Source organism: Rana temporaria, chromosome 3 (assembly GCF_905171775.1).
Source record: "Rana temporaria chromosome 3, aRanTem1.1, whole genome shotgun sequence".
In the NCBI taxonomy this organism is placed as follows: Eukaryota; Metazoa; Chordata; class Amphibia; order Anura; family Ranidae; genus Rana; species Rana temporaria.
Genome location: NC_053491.1, coordinates 371,182,571 through 371,203,569, shown reverse-complemented (window position 1 = coordinate 371,203,569; position 20,999 = coordinate 371,182,571). Strand labels below are relative to the sequence as shown.

Below are 20,999 nucleotides of genomic sequence, written 5' to 3'. Positions count from 1 at the left end.
AATAGTAATAGTGTGTGACTGTAGTGGTAGATTACGTTGTAGGTTCCTTTGGTGCATAGACTGATGTGCCTGTTCCAGTATTCTCTGTACAGCACTGTGGAATATGGATTTGCTATTGGAAGCCACTCAAGGTTATCAGCTTACCCATGGAAGAGGTGTAGATCGAGAATAAATGAAGTCCAAGGACAGAACCTTGGGGGGGCACAGATGGAAAAAGGAAGAGGCAGGGAGCAGGTAGAGTTGTAATTGACACTGAAGATGCAGTGAGATGGGTAAGTTAACAAAACCAAAAAAGAGTACAGTCAGGAAGGAGGAGGAGGGGGTGGTCAGATGTATCAAAAGCAGTAGAGCGGTCCAATAAGAGTGCAGAATATTGACCATTGACTTTATCCATTAGTAAGTCGTTTGTAAATTTTAGGAGAGCATTTTCTGTGGAGTGTTATGCGTGAAATCCAGACTAAATTGGGTCAAGAAGGTTATTCAAAGTAAGGGTCAGGCAGTTGTTTGGAGTGGAAAGGGAGCAAGGAGATGGGTCTAAGACACCATACACACTATACAACTTTTGTCTGATTTTGTTTAGATTTACCAAAACTAGGGGTGCAACGGATCAAAAAACTCACGGATCGATCCGCGGATCAGGAGTCACGGATCGGATCATTTTCGGATCAGCAAAAAAAAAAATGATTTATGAAAAAAAGTCGGATTCAGGTCTGGGCTCTAGCTGGGCCAATGGCTCTATATGGTAATGTCCACCATTGCCCCCCACTCGTCACTGTAATGTCCACCATTGTCCCCCACTCGTCCATCACCATCACTGTTCCAGTCCAACATTGCCCCCACACTAGTAAACACTGTAATAATAGCCAGTTTAACATTGCCCCCGCTAGTAATCACTGTAATATAATAGCCAGTTTAACATTGCCCTCACTAGTAATCACTGTAATATAATAGCCAGTCCAACATCCAACTCACTGTATGTGCACTGTAATGTCCACGATTGTCCCCCACTCGTCATCACCATCACTGTTCCAGACCACTCCAACATTGCCCCTACACTAGTAAAGAACACTGAGTCCCTGTCCTTCATAGCGGCGCTCACTTTCCCCCTCAAGCTCCACACGTTCATCCTGATTCCCAGAGCGCGCCAAGACAGCCAGCCAATCCGGGCAGCCTTCCAATCAGAGAGGGCGCTCATCACGCGGGCCAATCAGGTGCAGAGATGGGACATCCCATCCAACCAATCACAGCCGCTCTGTGATTGCTTGGGGTGGAGCAAGATGGCTGCCGCTCGGGAGCTAGGCCGAAGCCGGGGACTTTCCTACGGCCGAGGCTCCGGAGCGCTCCGCGGATCGCGTGGTGTGCCGATCCGAATGGGGTGACCCATTCGGATCACGGATCGGTGACGATCCGTTGCACCCCTAACCAAAACCATGTAGTGCAAGGGCCTGCCTGATTGCATACAAATTGAAACTCTTAAGGTTTGACCTCATATTATATGGTTTTGGTAAATCTAAAGGAAAAAATCTAAAGTAAATTGTATAGTGTGTAGCCAGCTTTAGACTAAAGCTGGCTACACTCTATACAACTTGTAGCAGATGGTTGCTACTAGTTACTATCATCCACCATGTTCACCCTGCTGCCAGACCTCCATACATCACTCTTCCGTAGACAATGAACAGTCATTTGCTTTTGTTTTGTTTATTTGGGGGATATAACTTGGTTGGGGAAAGGGTATGGGATGCCCAAAGAACAGATCACTTTTGCCATCGTTATTAAAGATTTGGAACAAATGATAGACATTTGGGGCCAGATTCAGGTAGCTTGGTGTATCGTTGAGCGGGCGTAACATTAAGAGGCAAGCTGAGTATTCACAAAGCACTTGCTCCCATATTTACGCCGGCGTAACGTAAATAGGCCGGCGTAGGCCCGCCAAATTCAAAGTAGGCAGGTAGTGGGCGTGTTGTATTAAAATGAATCGTGACCCCATGTAAATGAATGGCCGTACGAACGGCGCATGCGTGCGCATGCTCAGAATCACGTTGCATATCCTCCCTAAGATACGACGTGAATGTAACCTATGCCCAGCCCCATTCACGTACGACTTACGTAAAATACGACGCTGTATATGACGCCCATACCTTAACATGACTTACCCCTGCTTTAGGTGGGATAACTTTAGCCGGAAGTACGCCTTACGTAAACGGCGTAGCTTACTGCGACGGGCGCAAGTACGTTCGTGAATCGGCGTATCTAGGTCATCTACATATTTGACGCGTAAATCAACGGAAGCGCCCCTAGTGGCCAGCGTAAATATGCACCAAGATACGCCGGTCGTATTAAGCCAAAATTTAGGCGTATCTTGTTTCCTGAATACGGCGCATAGATACAACGGCGCATCCTAGAACTTACACGGCGTATCAATAGATACGTCGGCGTAAGCTGTCTGTGAATCCGGCCCTTACAGTTTCCACTTTACTCCTCCTCTGCACAACCTCCTACAGACTGTTACTCCCAGGACTCTTCTCCTCCTGCACAAACTTCACTGTACAATATTAGTCTTTCCTCCTCATCATCTTCACACTGCACCAGGGATCACTCTAAAGGTTGCTGAACTTTGCTGAATTCTGATAGGCCAGGGGCGTGCAGTACCCCTTCTTGATGGCCTAATTGTTTAGCAGTGTTAGATAGTTGTTGGACTACTGATCCCAGCCAGTTCTTCTTGCAAACCGTGTGCCCTCAGGCTACAGCGATTTGACACAAAACCCCACAGTCTCTCCGCTGGATTTGCACCCAACTCCCCTGGCATGCCTCCTCCAGATATCCACTGTGCCTCACTCACCGAACTTCAACTGGACATGCGTACCGAATGCTTCTCCAGCTCCTCTGTTCCAGGATACCTTCTCCATGACCGTGTAAGAAGAGGCTCCCGAGCTCCTCCGCCAAGGCCTGCACCCCCCTAGATGGGGATGGGCCCCCTGCTGCAGTCTAACACTCTATTTTCCACTTCACCCAACCGACAACTTCCCTCCAGTGGGCTGGATCCGAGCTTATGTAGGAGGCCTGCCCCCTGCCAATTCCAATTGGGGATTGGTCAGAGCTCCTCACATAAGCTCCCTGTTACTCCAATTCCCAGCCCTGCCCCTCTTTCAGAACATTCTCCCTGGAAGCAGGGGAGGCGCCCAAGAACTGAAAGACAGGTGGTCACACCCACTGCTACACTAACCACTCCTTGCCCCCCACATTAAAACAAGCAGGCCTAGCATGCAGCATAGGCCTGCCTAAATTTACCTGATTGGCAGCTATCACCAAAAAAAACCTACCTAGCACCTACCTATGGTAGAGGGCGCTACAAACTTTTGTTTGATTTCCTTTAGATTTAACTTCAACTAGGGAGGCGACGTTCTGACGTCACCGCATCACGTGATCAGACCTGGAAGATACGTGGGAGGCGACGTTCTGACGTCACCGCATCACATGATCAGACCCGGGAGATACAGGCTGCACATTCTGGAAGCCGGCCGGCTCGATTTCTAATGCTCCTTGATTTTATGGATGATGTAAGTGTACATCTGTTTTTACTTTATTAAACTCCTTATGGTTTTACACTATCTTCTCTCTATATATACCTCCGATTGTGGCACTGCTGAGGAAATCCCACTGGTGTGACCCGCTCAGATTTGGGGATATTACTGGAGGAGTCCATGTGTTTACGCTGTATTTGATCTCAATTGAGATCAGTCCTGGTAAGAGTCAGTGTGTACTGTGGTGGAGGTTCTCCTGTCCTCACTTTGTCTGGATCGTCTGTGGATCAATTTCTCACTGAGGCTATCATCGTTTACTATCATATGCTTATGATTGGACTCTTACTGATTTTTGCTTTTATTGGTGTTATTTCACTTCTCACTGTTATTTTTATATTTTTTTATTTTTTCTACTGTGGTCATCCTGATCTGCCCTCATTGCAGTGGTCACTTCACAGTGGTTTACACCCTATTGGGCACATTACATTTAGCGCAATTCCTTTTTTTCTTTATTCTTTACCTTCAACTATGTAGTGCAAGGGCCTGTCTGATTGCATACACATTGAAAATGTTTAGGTTTGACCTCAAATTAAGTGGTTTTAGTAAATCTAAAGGAAAACATTAAATAAAGTTGTATAGTGTATATCCAGCTTTAGATTGGCAGGGTCCAGCAAGGGCTTTTTAAGTATGGGAGTGACCAAAGATTATTTTAGAGGATTGGGGAAGACACCAGTAGAGGAAGAGAGATTGAGGCTGTCAGAGAGCATAAGAGAGGTTGTGACCGTAGTATTTGTAAGGGATCAGGGTTCACGGGGCATGTGGTTAGGTAGACATTTTATAAAATGTAGTTACCTCCTGTATATTACCATTACTAAACAAGGGTATTGAATATTGAATGTGCAGGTGGACACGGAATGTTTGGGGCAAGAGATATCTGTACAATGGAGATCTCATCACAAAAAGTCTTAGTAGGGAGTTATGCCCCGTACACCCGATCAGGCTTTTGCCCGGCCAAACTCACATCGGAATTCTGACGGAATTCCATCGGAGTAAAATAGAACATGTTCTCTACCTAAACTCCGGTGGAATTCATCGGAATTTCTGATGGAATTTCTCTGATGGGGCATACACGTGGTCGGAATTTACGATGGGAAAAGAATTCCGATCGTGTGTACGGGGCATTAAAGGTAGAAAAGAGTTGACAAGAACTGTGTGAGAGGGTGTTAGTGAGAGTGAAAAAATAGTACAGAGGTAGAAATTGTATGTTTGGAGGGCAGAATTATACTGGTAGTAGTCTTGACAGGATTTAGTCTCAGACCACAGACACTCAAGAGTGGATGTTTTTTGAAACTTCTGGTGTCATCTGTTTGCACCATTTTTTATAAATTTTTTTGGCAAATACGAGCGCTTGTTTTATTTTCCCGATTTTCTGTCCTCGGCTGTTTGCGATCCATTGCTCGACAGCTGTAATTATTTTCAACTTACAGGTATTTCACGTCTAGCGATCTCCGAGTAGCAGTTCCCCTCCCACTGGGATAAACGCCAATGGAGATTCCTGAAAAACTGATCAATCTTGTTTCTCCGTGTGATAAATTGTCAGCGGAGTTCTCTAGCCGGAAGCCGTTGTGCATCTGGTGTGGAATAAATGAGTGGCTGATGGAAATTTGGAGACATTTCAGGTGGAGTTGTGTACAGCTCCTCGTTTTACATCAGTACATTTTCTACTGTCTCGCATTGTGATTCCAGAGATAAATAATCGGATGATGAATTCAATGAGATCCTGAAGTGAGAGGCCCGAGGTGTCGGCGCATATTTATTGGAGAACCTCTGTGGAACATTGATCACTTTGCTGATACTTTCAAATGTTTGTAAATAAGGCAGTTGATTTATCTGAGTGCCTTTCTCGTGTGCATTAGAGACGGGATAAACTGCTCTGCCTCTCTGGGCCTGATGTACTATAAAATGGCAGCCGGAATGCTGAACCTCGCTGGGCCATAGAGCAGTCATCTGCCCGTTGTCAGGCTCAGAGGGAATATCTGCATGATGCGTAACCCCTCCTGCTTAGTGGAATACCTACCGTTTAACATGATTTCTCAAATGTGCACTTCAAGACTGAAGGGAAAACTGATGTTCAGCTTTAACAGTTATACAAGCTCCTCTCCTGTACTGAAATTGTTTTGTCTGATTTAACCTCACACTTTGCTGCAGCAGGTCAAACCTGACTGTCTCTAGCTAATTATTTTCATTCACTGCTTTCAATTCTTTCAGTCCTGGAAGCTCATTATCACATGTTGCCTAGGGTGATCTGCATGAGAATGCAGCCTGTATAGGAATGCCAATTCCTCCAGACTGTCATCTACTTTCAAGACACTATCAAGGCATTGTGATATTTGCATCAGGGCTGTGGGCTCTTGAGATGAGTACTGCGACAGAGTGCCGTTTTCCAGGAGCAATGTACTGCAGAATGCAGACCCCTTCCCCCAGCCATATTTGTTGCATAGCGAAGCACAGAGAACCACTCTTTTCACAAAGGACCCTTGCTATAATGCAAATTAGCCGCTCTTACCCTAAAGAACCCTTTCTACAATGCAAATAAAATTTTCTTACCCCAAATAAACATTCCCACAACACAAACTGATCAGTCTTACTGGAATTAACCCTTCCTACAGAACAAATTAAGCTCTCTTACCCTAAAGAAACCTACCTACAACACAAAATCTCTCTAATTCTAACGAACCCTTCTTACAACACAAATTAACCACTGATACTGTAAATAACCCTTCCTACAACACAACGGAAACTCTGTCTACGACACAAATGAATCACTCTTTCCACAAAGGACCCTTTCTACAACAGTAAATTAATCACTCTTATCCTAAAGAAACCTTCCTGCAACACAAATGATGAACCTTTGCTATATAACAAATTAACCTATTTTACCCAAAATAAGCCTTCCTACACCACAAATTAACCTATATTACCTTAACAAACCCTTCCTACACCATGAATTAATCTTAAAAAACACTTTCTACACCACAAATTAACCTCTCTGGCCCTATTGATACCTTCCTACAAAAAACAAAGTAACCCCACTTACTCTAAATAAACATTCCTGCAACACAAACTAACCCTTCCTACAAAACAAATTAACCTCTCTTACTCTACTACTCTACTCTTACTCTACTACAGCTAGGTTCACATCTATGCAATTGCGGTTAATGCGGTTTTCCGATGCGTTTTGCATGTTGGAACGCGCGTTTTCGCCTGTGTCTCAGCCCCCCCCCCAAATCTTTATACCCTTATTCGTGCATGCAGACCAGCAGACCAGGAAAAGGGAGGGGGACAAGCAAGCGCCCCCCTCCTCAACCATACCAGGCTACATGCCCTCAACATTGGGGGGGGGGGTGCTTTGGGGCAGGTGGGCTGTTAATTTTAGATTGCGTGTAAAATATAACAGGCTGGTTGTACCCAAATTGATCAAAAAACGATCGAGTCCAACGCGGTGACGTGAAACACAACGACGTGCTGAGAAAATGAAGTTCAATGCTTCCAAGCATGCGTCGACTTGGTTCTGAGAATGCGTGGGTTTTGAACCGATGCTTTTGCATACTAACCGTCGGTTTTGACCTATCGGTTAGGCGTCCATCGGTTCAATTTTAAAGCAAGTTCTATTTTTTTGGACCGAAGGATAACTGACCGATGGGGCCCACACACGGTCGGTTTGGACCGATGAAACGGTCCTTCAGTCCGTTTTCATCGGTTTAGACTGATCGTGTGTACAAGGCCTAAGAGGTTCTGCTGAGGATCTACAACTCCCAGTACCGATGACTGCCGACTCTGACTTATTTCTGATACATTTTGAGATTCTGTTGAAGAAATACAACTCCAAGCATTAACCTCCCTGGCGGTATGATTCTGTCTGGAATTACGTACCAAAAGCGGTACAATTATTTTGCAAGAAAATTTGGCGTTTTATACTGTAGGCCTGTAATTTTTAGAAATAACTCACTTAAATCTGACCAAGCAAGAGTCTTGTAGGCATCCCGGGTATGATTTTTTTTTTAAAACAAAATTATAAATTATAATATAATAAATAATTATAAATAATTATAACAAATAATAATATAATTATAATAAAAATTATTCAATAATGTAATCAACTCAAAATCACTGAAATTTGCTCAGTTGCAGAATTGTCGCTGTCATTATTTTTTTTTTTTTTATGACGAATTTCCCCACAAATCGCTATCACACATTTCTGCAAGTGATTATAATTTATTATCGCTGTTTTCTAGCTGATCTAAAACCATTTTTGACATAAAGGGACACTTTTGGACAATCTACAGTTTTTAGGCAGAAATTACATTTTTTATTTTATAAAAGTACATGCAGGGCACTGGGCAGACCACTAGGGACAAGGGGGGTGTGTATTTTTTACATACAGTACTGTAATCTATAAGATTACAGTATACTGTATGTATTGTGTTTGTTTACTTTTTAGAATTTGGCGCCGTTCTCCGCTCCCGTGCGTCGTAACGTCTCAGGGAACGGAGATCGGCGGCACACGGGGACACTGTGAATCGAGCGAGGAGGACCCGCTCGCTCACACAGCGGGGAGGCATCGCTGGATCCAGGGACAAGGTAAGTAACTTGCCTGTGGATCCAGTGAAAGGTAAGCCGCGCCGCTGCACACTCTGCACGTCCAGCCCGAGCGTGACTCGGGGATACCGATCCTAACATTGGAAACCTACCCCGAGTCACGCTCGGGTTTACCGCTAAGGGGGTTAAAGGGTCACTAAAGGAATTTTTTTTTTTTTAGCTAAATAGCTTCCTTTACCTTACTGCAGTCCTGGTTTCATGTCCTCATTGTTCGTTTTTGCTCTGATGTTGCTGTAATTGTTCTCTGTTCTGGGCACTTCCTGGTTGTCTATTTCCTGATGGCCACAGTACTGGGAGATTCTAGTTTCATTTTCCAAACCATCACTGCTCTATGGCTCTGTACATGCACACAGGCAGGATGGGAAATGGAATCTCGCGCCAAATTTTTTTTCTTTTAAATAGTAATAGAACAATACTATAAAGCTGAGCTGCTTTCTAAAAATTACAGTGGGTGTAATAATACAATTGAGTGGAAGATAAGAGGCGCTAGCACATCTGTGTATAAGTAAATAAATAAAATAACAATAAAAGAAAACCATTTAAGTGATGGGTGAATGTCAGAAAAATATACTAAATCGGTCAAACAATCTAAAAATTACATTTTAAAGTGACAGCCCCCAAATGGGGAAACACATTTAAATATGAGTAAATAGTTGATTATCGTGCAAAAAAGTCCATAAGTGAAGTCGATGAGTGACAGCTACTTGAAGGATGATACAACTTGATTATTAGAGATTTCCACCTTCACCAAAGCAAGATAAATCACCAAAAAAGTGCTCATGGATGGCACCTTACCGCAAGCTGTTGACCACTCTAATTAAAAAGAGGTCAAATTAGGCATAGGTAAAGATCAGATTCCAGGCTAGGTTCTTGTTGCCTTGATACCGCCACACTCCACACCACATGAAGTATTCAAAGAAGAAAAGAAATCGCCATAGAATAATACCATTTATTTCAAATTTTAAAACAGAAGAAGAGCCGCGTATAGCGTGCGTTCCAGCTCTCTAGGAAGGAGAGCCAGCGGGACCAGGAAGTACGTCAGTCGTGCGTGACCAGTACGCCTCGTCGTACGTTTCGTGATTGCCACGTCGTCAGGAAGCGCTTCCTGACGACGTGGCAATCACGAAACGCACGTACTCTGCAGGCTCCATTGCTGGCGTGGGATTATCTCTCTCCACTCGTTATCAACGCCTTCAACCTCAGTGCCGGGGCAAGGCACCCCTTCAAGTAAGAGGCCATTTGGCGTTGTTCTTCTGTTTTAAAATTTGAAATAAATGGTATTATTCTATGGCGATTTCTTTTTCTTCTTTGAATACTTCATGTGGTGTGGAGTGTGGCGGTATCAAGGCAACAAGAACCTAGCCTGGAATCTGATCTTTACCTATGCCTAATTTGACCTCTTTTTAATTAGAGTGGTCAACAGCTTGCGGTAAGGTGTCATCCACGAGCACTTATTTGGTGATTTATCTTGCTTTGGTGAAGGTGGAAATCTCTAATAATCAAGTTGTATCATCCTTCAAGTAGCTGTCACTCATCGACTTCACTTATGGACTTTTTTGCACGATAATAAACTATTTACTCATTTTTAAATGTGTACATTAAACTTGCATACTCTGTGAACTGCACATTGTTTGATAACACTTTTGTCTCAGACTGATCTAAGCAATTCTTAACTGTCATGTCTTTACTCATTCCTTATGTACTAGTACTAGGGTCCAGGGAGTCTATCTAATGGTCTGACATTTAGATACATCAGACACCTATGCCCATCAGCCTGCCCAGGACCAGATCCACCAGGGCAAGTCCCAGTACATCCAGCCACGGACCCCAAAGTTTCTCAAATCTCTGGGCGCAGCCCACAGCATTAATCCACTCTTTAAGAGTAGGAGGCTCCTCCAATATCCAGTGAGTCATGATTAGCTTACGTGCTAGAAAAAGAGATCTAATGACTGCCACCCTAGTGCACTCCTCCCATTCCAACTCCTCCAGTACATTTAGTAGACCGTGTTTTGGAATTATGGGCATTGAGACCTGAAACACACTTTCAGTAAGGGTGGAGTTTCGGGCACCTCCACATTAGGTGGATCAGGTCTCCATGGTCTCTCTTACATCTGGCACAAAGTGGAGTGGGCCGAAGACAAATAATATGCAATCTGTGGGGGGTATAGTACACTCTTAGCAGTAAATATAATTGTGTCAGTCTTTGCGATACATTCAAAGAGCATGTGGGCACGGCCTGCAGGACCTCCTCCAATTGATCACCATCAATCGGGCTGACTTCGCCCTCCCACTTGGCCAGCATTCGCAGAGGGTGTTTACTCAAAAAACTCTGTAATAGCATTGCAATATAAATCCCTAAGTGTTATCAGCTCTTGCGATCAGATTAAACAATGGGGTTGGAGAAGGTGACCACTCTGAGGATCTGCTCTGTGCCGTCACAGCGTGTGCTCTAACTGCATATAGTAAAACCGCGTGGATTGCGGTAGTCCAAAAAGACTTTCAAATGTATGCAATTTCCCATTGTGAAAAATCTGCCTGAGATATACCACCCCGTATCTCTTCCACAGCGCGCCATGCTGCAGTTTTGCTAATTCGGGGTATGTACCATTGGACCAGATTGGACTATAGTCCATGTATCCTGCAACTCCCTGTAGGTATTTAGTTTTGTTCCAGATTTTTTGGATAACATTATATGTTGGATATAGTTTATTAGGTTTACCAAAGTCTAGCGTCTCTAGGGCTGTCGGTATTGAGTCTTTCTTCACTGTGTGTAGCATCACTAGTTCTGAAGAGTCACAAGCCCTGCCCTCTCTCACTGTGTTTGTATGCTTTGTACATATCAATTGCTGCAGCTGTGCTGCTATGTAATAGAGCCAGGGATTTGGGAGGGCGAGCCCTCCCTCGTCCTTAGGGTGTTGGAGATGTTCGAGTTTAATTCTGGGTGGACGGTTTTTCCATATGAGTGTTCATAACAGGGAGTTGAAAATTCTGGACTTGTGATATTCAGTTCAAGGCCTGGTTCACACCTATGCATTTTTTTTGTGTGTTTTCAGTTTTGCAGAAACACACTACAGTCCATTTAACATGATTCCCTATGGATGTAGTTCACATCTGTGCATTTTTGGAAAGAGCCAGGATTTTTTTCTGGTTTTTGGTTCCATAGACTCCAATGGATCAAAAATGTGTATTGAAAAACGCAAAATGCACCTGGAATATGCAAACTGCAACCTTCATAAGTGGGAATCAGGCCTCAGTCTTTCCTTCTATATATTGCATAGTTTGGCCTTTATTTTAACCTTGGTTATTCCCCCTATCAAAACTACCTCCTCCCCAATTTAAATTGGACTTTTCCTCACCTTTTGACTATAAAGAGTCTAAGGGGCCTATACTCCTCACTAAAAAATATTTATTGGGCTTCTTCACTAATCCACACTATAATCTGTCTATTGGTCGTCTCTTCTCCTCCCTGCTATAGACTATTGTGCTTCTGTGCACAAATCCATGCTATAAACTGTCAATTAGCCTACTCCACTGTCGCTTACTATAAACCATATATTGGACTTCTCCACTTCACACTTTAAACCACCTCTTGGGCTTCTCTTACCCCCCCCCCCCACCCCCAAATTTAACCCCCCTGGCAGAGTTCCCGAGTCTGACTCTGAGTTAAAAAAATTTGCTGCGATCGGTAACCACGAGTCAGACTCGGGCTCGCCTCGCTGAATCCACAGGCTTTACTTACCTTGTCCCTGGATCCAGCGATGCCACCGCGCTGTGTGAGCGAGCGGGTGCTCGCTCGATTCACACAGTGCCTCTGTGTGCCGCCGATCTCCGTTCCCTGCGACGTTACGACGCACGGGGGCGGAGAACGGCGCCAAATTCAAAACCGTAAACAAACACATTACATACAGTATACTCTAATCTTATAGATTACAGTACTGTATGTAAAAAATACACACCCCCCTTGTCCCTAGTGGTCTGTCCAGTGCGCTACGTGTTCTTTTATATAATAAAAACTGTTCTTTCTGCCTGCAAACTGTAGATTGTCCATAGCAACTAAAAGTGTCCCTTTATGTCAAAAATGGTTTTAGAGCAGCTAGAAAACAGCGATAATAAATTATAATCACTTGCAGAATTGTGCGACAGCGATTTGTGGGGAAATTCGTCATAAAAAAATAAAAGTAATGACAGCGACAATTCTGCAACTGAGCAAATTTCAGTGATTTTGAGTTGATTACATTATTGAATAATTTTTATTATAATTATATTATTATTTGTTATAATTATTTATAATTATTTATTACGTTATAATTTATAATTTTGTTTTTTAAAAAAAAAAATCATACCGGGATGCCTACTAGACTCTTGTTTGGTCAGATTTAAGTAAGTTATTCCTAAGAATTAAACTGTCTATTGGGCCTCTCCTCGCTTGTCAACTATAAACTGTCTATTGGACTCTCCTTCTGCCTCACAATAAACACTACTTTTAGGCCCCTTCTCTTTTCCCCAATAGTTAGAAGCAAACCAAGCTAAATCCACAGCGCGGGTTGGAGAATCTGTCCACAGCACAACTATTAGTCACGCACCCCACAAATCTAGTCTTTATGGAAGAGTGGCAAGAACAAAGTTTGTGTTGAAAGATATTTATTTGTAAAAAAAAAAAATTGAGAACCATTTATCATTTTCTTTCCACTTCACAATTATGTGCCACTTTGTTGGTCTATCACATAAAATCCCAATAAAATACATTCACGTTTTTGGTTCTAACAGGACAAAATGTCAAGGGGTATGAATATTTTTTTCAAAGCACTGTATTTGGTCAATAATGTCACCCAGTATCCTCAACAACTTGTTTACAATTGCAAAGAGGCCGGCCTAGCAGTAATACCATTGCTAAATGACTTGTCTTCTGGCTACAATATTATTATAATACAGGATTTATATAGTGCCAACAGCTTTACAAAATAAAGAGAGACAAACCAGTTACCATACAATTTGATACAAGAGAGTTAGGGGTGCTCGTGGGAGGTGGCAGTCTAAAGGGGAGGGGCAAGTGGTGCAAAATGTAATATGAGGGATAACATTTTAAATTAGGGATTAGCTGATGAAGGGAGAAGTACAATTTTTAGTCAGAGACAGGATAGGCTTCCCTGAAGAAATTTGTTTTAAGGGAGTTGTAACGAAATGACCCGGGACAACCAGAGACTTTGTGAGGATGGGGCATACTCCTGTGTCAGCGTCCCTGATAACTCTTGGGTCTGAGTCCACTCTGTGCCTTTGGGCATGGGGTGGCATGGGGTGGCAAGTGAATCGTAATTCATGTATTACATGAGATGGGACATCACTGATAGTTCGTATTGCAGGATTTTGAGACACTGCAAGATGTTGGTTAATTGTGACCCCAACCAGTCAATAGTGACTCATCTCTCTGTGAAGACTGTTAATATGTTAAATAAGGCTAGTGTGATAACACTGTCTAAAACCTATTGATGCTCAGAGGTGTGAATAGGTGTCAAGCTGAATGCGGAGACGAAACGTCTGCCTAGGAAACTCAGTGTGTGATGGGTTTGTTTGTTATGCTTTTAATTAAGGAATGTGCAGTGATTAGACATGATAATTATAGGCCGGTGCCGACCTGTCTAGAATGTTTAAGTAATTAGCCTTAGTGTGTGATTAGGGGGGGTGGAGATCTCATTGTTGCTTTAATGCCTTGTACTGTATATAAAGCTGAGAAGAAACCATTAAAGTGTCATTACATTTGGAACAAGCACAGAGCTGTGTCTCGTCTTGATTCTGGGCAAATGAAATGGGAACGGGTCCTGTCGGTTGGAGTGTCGATAAGCTGTCTTGGATGTGATGGAAGGTCGTAAACGGTGGTGACCGTTACAGGAGTACCTAAAGGCAGACAGAGTAAGAGATAGTCAGACAGATTGTGGAGGAACAGAGAGGATGGTTTAAGAGATTTTGAGACAAGATTTGGTCAGTGATTAGATGTGGGGCCCAAAGGAGAGGTCAGAGTCTGAGAATACACCTAACATCCTGGACTGAGGGGAGGGACATTGAGTTGTGCTATTGATCTTGATGGTAAACTTGGTGGGGAGGATATTACTACCTCAGTCTTTGACAGATTAAGTTTGTGAAAGTGGTGTGGCATTCATACTGATATGTCTGTCAGTAAATGCATGAGGACATTGAAGGCGTGAGCTGAGGAGTATAAATAGTATTGTTAGCAATGGGAGGTTACTAACTGCCCAAGGAATTGGTGTAGACTGGAGAATGGATAGAATGGTTCTGCAGGCAGAGCCTTTAGGGACCCCAAAAGACTAAGGAAGAGGAGAAGGTTTAATGTGACACTGATAGTGTGCTGAGATAGGTAGGAGGAGAACTAAGAAAGAGAAGAGTCACGAAGGCCAAGGTAGTGAAGTAGGTTCGGGAGGCAGTTGTAGGTACGGGCGGGCAAACTAGCCGAATATGACCAATATTTTCACCTGTTTGCCAAACTGTGAACATTTGACACAAACCCCTACCTTATCCATACTCCCCACTTTAAACCATCTACCAGGACTCTCCACACTGAATGCATTCATTTCTAGCTGAAGGTGAGATATGTGCCACATTGGGGGGGGGGGGGGGGTGGCCTAAAATGAGCTTTCTAAACTAGAGTGTCAACTCAGATGTTTCTTTGAAGAGAAGAATCTCTGAATAGCCATTTTTAAAAGTTTCTCTAATGCAACTATTCATCCTTCTCTTCCCACAGAGTGAGCGAATTCTGACAGAATTCAAAGCACCCATAAACATTGAGCCAACTGGTGCAGTAGGTAAGTGTCCCTCATGTAATGATGACAGAGAGATATTTCACTGAATTTCTTTACTGTGAGGGGATAGATGTTTTGAATGAATAATATGAAACTATGTCAGATTATACAGACAGTTCTCTTTTCTTATTGAACAGGTGGTGAGCGTGGGATTCAGATTCAATTCTCCTTCTCTCCTCCCATATTCTCCATCCACCTTAAGCATCTCCGAAATATTGTAAGTTCCTCCCTAAATAATAATCATTGCCATTCAGTTGTCTGTGAAGCTCATAGCGGGGAACAATGGATGTGGTCTGGCAGTTTTCAGAGGGCACACACAGGAGGGCAGAGTGCTCAGTGTTCTACATAGAAATAGTTGATAGTTAGACACAGCATGCCTGAACCTAGGGGAAGCAGAGGTATAGGATTCCTTCTCTCTGTATAGTTATAGGCCAAATTTATAGTTTTCATGATTGGTAGGAGTACTGTTTTATCTGATAGGATGATTTGTCACTCCTGGATTTTTTGTGATGATAAATCTACGAGTCTCCCACCTCTTTCTCTGTATTTCCAGTATTTATCAGATGGCTCCACCACCACTGCCAGTGTCACCATCTCCCTCTTGTATCAGAACTTGGAAATATCCAGAGAGGAAGTCAAATCCTCAGCCAGATCCCAAGCTCCAACCTTCAACAAACTGGTGAGTACAATGATGGTGACACCATGGTGTGAGGGGTTAAAGGTCACCTAACAACCAATCCCTGTCCAGTGTCAGCATGTCTTGTATTACCAGCCTGATCCATGACCATCCTGGCACCTTACAGCACCTAGATCCTGGCTTCAATACCCATGAAGGACATTTGCCTTCCATGACCCAATAACATGCTGGTTGGTTAATTGGCAAAAAAATGCCCCCACTGAGTTTTCCTGTCACTGAAGTATTCATTGTTTAAGGAATGATGATAATAAATATGATGAAGATGTGGAAAACATTAATGTTGTATGACAAAGATTCTACCTGTCCCAGTGTTATTAATGATGATGCTGATTATGTGAAAATAAGGACTGATCGAGGATGGACCCTGCAGTGTGTATGCACTGCTCCACTGTAAACACTATTTTCTTTCTCCTCCATTGAGGGACATTATTGAGGGAAGTTATTGTGCTTCCTACTGGAGGATTGGACACTGGCAAACAAAAACTGTCGGCCAGCCTAGAATACCCCTACTACTACTTTTCCTTTCTTCTGCTCTGCTGGAAAAAGCCTAACCTCTTTGTTGCAAAAAAAATAATAATAATATTCTTCAATGAAGACTTTTCTCTACATTGTTGCTAAAGCTAATCTCTGCAACTGCAGCTATTTAGTGTGGCCATCCTCATTCTGGCTTTTGGATTACCACATCTGGACCCTGCTGTTCTGGTTGTTGTGGGATTGCCTTGACATGAAGATGATTAGGCTAAGCACTGGGTGCTACCTTATTGTGTCATCACTGGATGCCTGTACATGTCTTGCTTTCTATCAGTCTCTATTGCAGAAAGTGTTAATACTGAGGGACTAAGTGCTTATGTTACAACCGGTGCTGATACAGAACAGTAAATTTCCAATGAAGTTACACAGCTCCCACACTCTGCAGACTTTTCAAGCGACTAAGCAAAATGGGGTTAAGAGCAGGAAATGGTGGGTGGGAGCAACCAAACTAGCCAGAACAGCAGGGGGTAAGGATCATACCAAATAACATAGTAACATAACATGTAATAACTGCTAGACAGTCTCCTTTAATTATTTCCCAGCCATTGATCTCTCTCCCAGAAAAAAGGTTTGTCTTGTTTGCGTCATGTAAGCCTGACAATTGTGCACAATATCGATCATAACTACCATTCCTTAATTTCTCCAATGAGAGCATCACAGCATCATTCCCTAAACAGATATTTGGAAACAGATACCAATGGACAGCATCATAGTGCTGGTTTGCCATTATCATAGCAGAGGTACAGGAGTTATTGCTGTGACAAGAATGGTAGTTTGGGTCCTGAATTGGATGAAACCTTGTGTCTAGACCTGTCATTTCAAGTGTGGCCTTTTAGAGGCCAGTTTTTCCCAACTGAATCCCTCTGGACATGGGGGAGCAGTCCACCAAGGTGTGCTTCAGATCCTGTATTGCGGGTGGAGGATGTCAGGGGAGGGTGCCATGATGCCCTGGGCCATCTGTATGCTTAACATACTAGTTCCCTTAATCAGAAACCCTCTGGTAGTAGCTGGGAAGGCTCTAATGACTCTGCACACCTCAGTTTACATGCTTCCGTCTTGTTTGTTTTGCACACCCTGAAGGAAGACCTTTCTGGCAGTTTCCCTTGCTTTGGATTCACCCAAATTAATGTTTCTCACCATCCTGATAAGGTCATTTTGTGAGGGGATGTACCTTCAATCCCCTGCCTTATTCATACTTCTTGTGATCAAATCTTGGTTCTCTAGATGGGTTCAGATACCACTCAGATTGGTAGTTATCACCTTGACGAGGTGAATGTCTGCTCTGTCATTCATTTCAGGCACAGACTTTTTTTCCCTTTAATCTTGGGGATTGGGTGAGTTGACAGTAATGTCGCATACATTTCGACAACAAAACCGTGGATTTTTTTCTGACGGATGTTGGCTCAAACTTGTCTTGCATACACACGGTCACACAAATATTGTCGAAAATTGCCAAGAACGTGGTCACGTACGACGGCACTATTAACCTGCCTGGCGGTCTTCCCGAGTCTGACTCGGGGTTAGATTTTCCTGCTGCGAGCGGAAACCCCGAGTCAGACTCGGGCTCGCCTCGCTAGATCCACAGGCACAAGTTACTTACCTTGTCCCTGGATCCAGCGATGCCACCGCGCTGTGTGAGCGAGCAGGACCTCGCTCGATTCACACAGTGCCTCCGTGTGACGCCGATCTCCGTTCCCTGCGACGTTACGACGCACGGGGACGGAGAACGGCGCCAAATTCAAAAAAGTAAACAAACACCTTACATACAGTATACTGTAATCTTATAGATTACAGTACTGTATGTAAAAAAAACACACACCCCTTGTCCCTAGTGGTCTGTCCTGTGTCATGCATGTCATTTTATATAATAAAAACGTTTCTTTCTCCCTGCAAACTGTAGATTGTCCATAGCAACCAAAAGTGTCCCTTTATGTCAAAAATAGTTTTAGATCAGCTAAAAAACAGCGATAATAAATTATAATCACTTGCAGAATTGTGCGATAGCGATTTGTGGGGAAATTCGTCATAAAAAAAAAAAAATAATGACAGCAACAATTCTGCAACTGAGCAAATTTCAGTGATTTTGATTTGATTACATTATTGAATAATTTTTATTATAATTATATTATTATTTGTTATAATTATTTATAATTATTTATTATATTATAATTTATAATTTTGTTTTTAAAAAAATGTCATACCCGGGATGCCTATTAGAATCTTGTTTGGTCAGATTTAAGTGAGTTATTTCTAAAAATTACAGACCTACAATATAAAACGCCAAATTTCCTTGCAAATAATGGTACCGCTTTTAGCATGTTTTTTCTGACAGAATCATACCGCCAGGGAGGTTAAAGGGATGTTCAATACCAGTCATGTTAGTAGAAGTTTTGTGAGAGACAATTTGCACTTTTTAGCCTCTTGGTTTTCAGTCCGTTACAGCGTGACGAATGTGCTATCTCCATTACGAATGCTAGTTTTACCAGACCGAGCACTTCTGTCTCGTACTTGATTCAGAGCATGCGTGGAATTTTGTGCGTTGGAATTGTCTACACGATCGGAATTTACGAGAACGGATTTTCTTGTCGGAAAATTTGAGAACCAGCTCTCAAATTTTTGTTGTCGGAAATTCCGACAGCAAATGTCCGATGGAGCCTACACACAGTCGGAAGTTCCGGCAACAAGCTCCCATCGAACAATTGTTGTCAGAAATTCCAAGCGTGTGTACGCGGCATAAGGGTCTTCTCTCATTTATGACGGCTCCAGTGTTTCCTCTAACAGGATATTGTTCTAATTTCTCTATGTCTAATCCCAAATCTTAGAAAGGGGGCATTGCACCTTGTTGACTATGGTTCAGAGTGTTAGTTTTTGTCTGGTTGGATCAGGTAGATCTGTTCCACGCTTAGGGTCCAGTGTTTTTTCTCCCTTGTTGATCTGTTTCTCACTAGTTATGTGAGTAATTGTTTGGTTTTCTGCCATCACGAATAGTTCCCCATGCTAACTTACCACCTAGCTTTATTTTTCTCAAGTCCTCCTTACTAGATGGGGATTTAACTTCACCCAGTGCCATCTTTGGGCATTGGTTCTTCAGGCGGCTCTTGAGCTGCATTCAGTCCCCAGTTTTCCTTGTTAACATTGGTCCTGTTAGCATTTTTTTTTTGCTGTTGCCCATCGTTTAGCTGGGCTGCTTTTGGGTATCATGAAGGTGAAAGACTTCCTGGGGTTGATTTACTAAAACGGGAGAATGCAAAATATGGTGCAGTTCTGCATAGAAACCAATCAAATCTTAATTGAACAAGCTGACTTTAGATGCTGATTGGCTACCCTGCACAGCTGCACCAGATTTTTCACTCTCCAGTTTTTGTAAATGAACCCCCCTGTGCCTTTAAGGGGTGAGAAAAATGTTTTTGTAGCCAATGTGAGATCCTTTTCTTGGAATACATTGAAGGATGCAGATCTCACCCTCTGTGTTTGTGATCATGCTCTTGGTGCTGCTTGGTACATAATTGAGGCAATATGGAAGTAGGAGGGGTTATCCTATACTGGCCTATAGTTTTTTTTGTCCGTGTCTAGTCCTTCTGTAAGCAGCAGTATAACCTGGGTGTGAAAGATTTCCTAAATCACTCAATGGACTCCATGAAAAGGATTTTACAGTGAGTATAAATATATTATTCTTGATCTACAGATTAATCATGACTCTGTTTCTGTGTATATGTATGACTCCTCTGTATATCTGGATTGAATATGTACATTGTTGCATTTTTGTACATCTCCTCTATATGGTCTTATTCTGGACATACAAATTGATCATATCATATCTCTGTTTCAGGTGCAGTTCTCAGTGGGGCATTTGGATGGTCATGTGATAAAGTTCCAGGTGAAGAGTAAAGAGGCTTCTCTGGGGGAGCTGTTTGTCTCATTGAGCACTGTCCCACTAAACAAGGATGTCTGGTATAGCCTGGGAGGTTGACTCAACACATCTGCAGCTTCAGGAATAAGGGGGATGGATCTGACGAATTATATTTATATGGGTAGTGGCCAACACCTAATGGAGTAATTGCTATCAGATGGTGCCATTCTTGTCATTTGGCAACAGTAAAAAAAAAATATTATCATGGATGCACCTGGTTATTATGGAATTACTGATATTTCAGTGTTTGCCCAAATATGATGATTGAGTCATAGTATCTGGCCCTTTAGGAATAGGACCATATTAGGTCTGGCCAGGATGATGAGGTCGGGTGGCTTCCTTCATCAATAGAATTTTGGTGCTGCTGAGTAGCTGGATGAGGAGGGGACGGAGCTCAGCAAGTTATAGGAGAATCGTGTCTGATGTGTGAGCTCCAATATCCACCACCACTCCTGCCACAGCACGCTGCACAGGAATATTAAAATCATGTACTGACTACAAAATACTTTTACAGATTACAATTATGGATGTGATTTATCATTGAATGAATAAATTATTTTGTCATTTACTGCTGATTGGTGGAGATCTGTTTAATGTAAGGGATCATGGAAGACAAAAAACACACTTCACGCAATAACTGACACACATCAAATAGAAATCGTCTCAAATTACTGCATTCACAAAAATCCCCCCCCCCCCCATTTAAAAAACAAATAAAAAATTGAGACATCAGGGGCCCGTTTAGACCCTTAATATTTCACCAATGGGGAACCGAAAAAAATTGTAACAAAAATATAAAAAAATTACTGTATACAAATATTATAAAAAATAATGCAATTGTAAATTTTTTTATAATAATAAAAAAATAA

General features: G+C 42.6%; 1 protein-coding gene across 3 annotated transcripts in view; it reads left to right on the top strand.

Annotated features, from left to right (window-relative positions):
- Positions 1-20,698, top strand: part of PIK3C2G (phosphatidylinositol-4-phosphate 3-kinase catalytic subunit type 2 gamma) — a 168,250-nt gene extending 147,552 nt beyond the window's left edge. For all 3 annotated transcript variants that reach the window (XM_040345483.1, XM_040345484.1, XM_040345482.1), the window contains exons 28-31: positions 14,935-14,995; positions 15,130-15,209; positions 15,546-15,671; positions 20,050-20,698. In XM_040345483.1, coding sequence (XP_040201417.1) covers positions 14,935-14,995; positions 15,130-15,209; positions 15,546-15,671; positions 20,050-20,190 — 408 coding nt within the window. In that variant the 3' untranslated portion in view covers positions 20,191-20,698. The remainder of the gene's footprint in view (positions 1-14,934; positions 14,996-15,129; positions 15,210-15,545; positions 15,672-20,049) is intronic.
- The last annotated feature ends 301 nt before the right edge of the window (positions 20,699-20,999 follow it).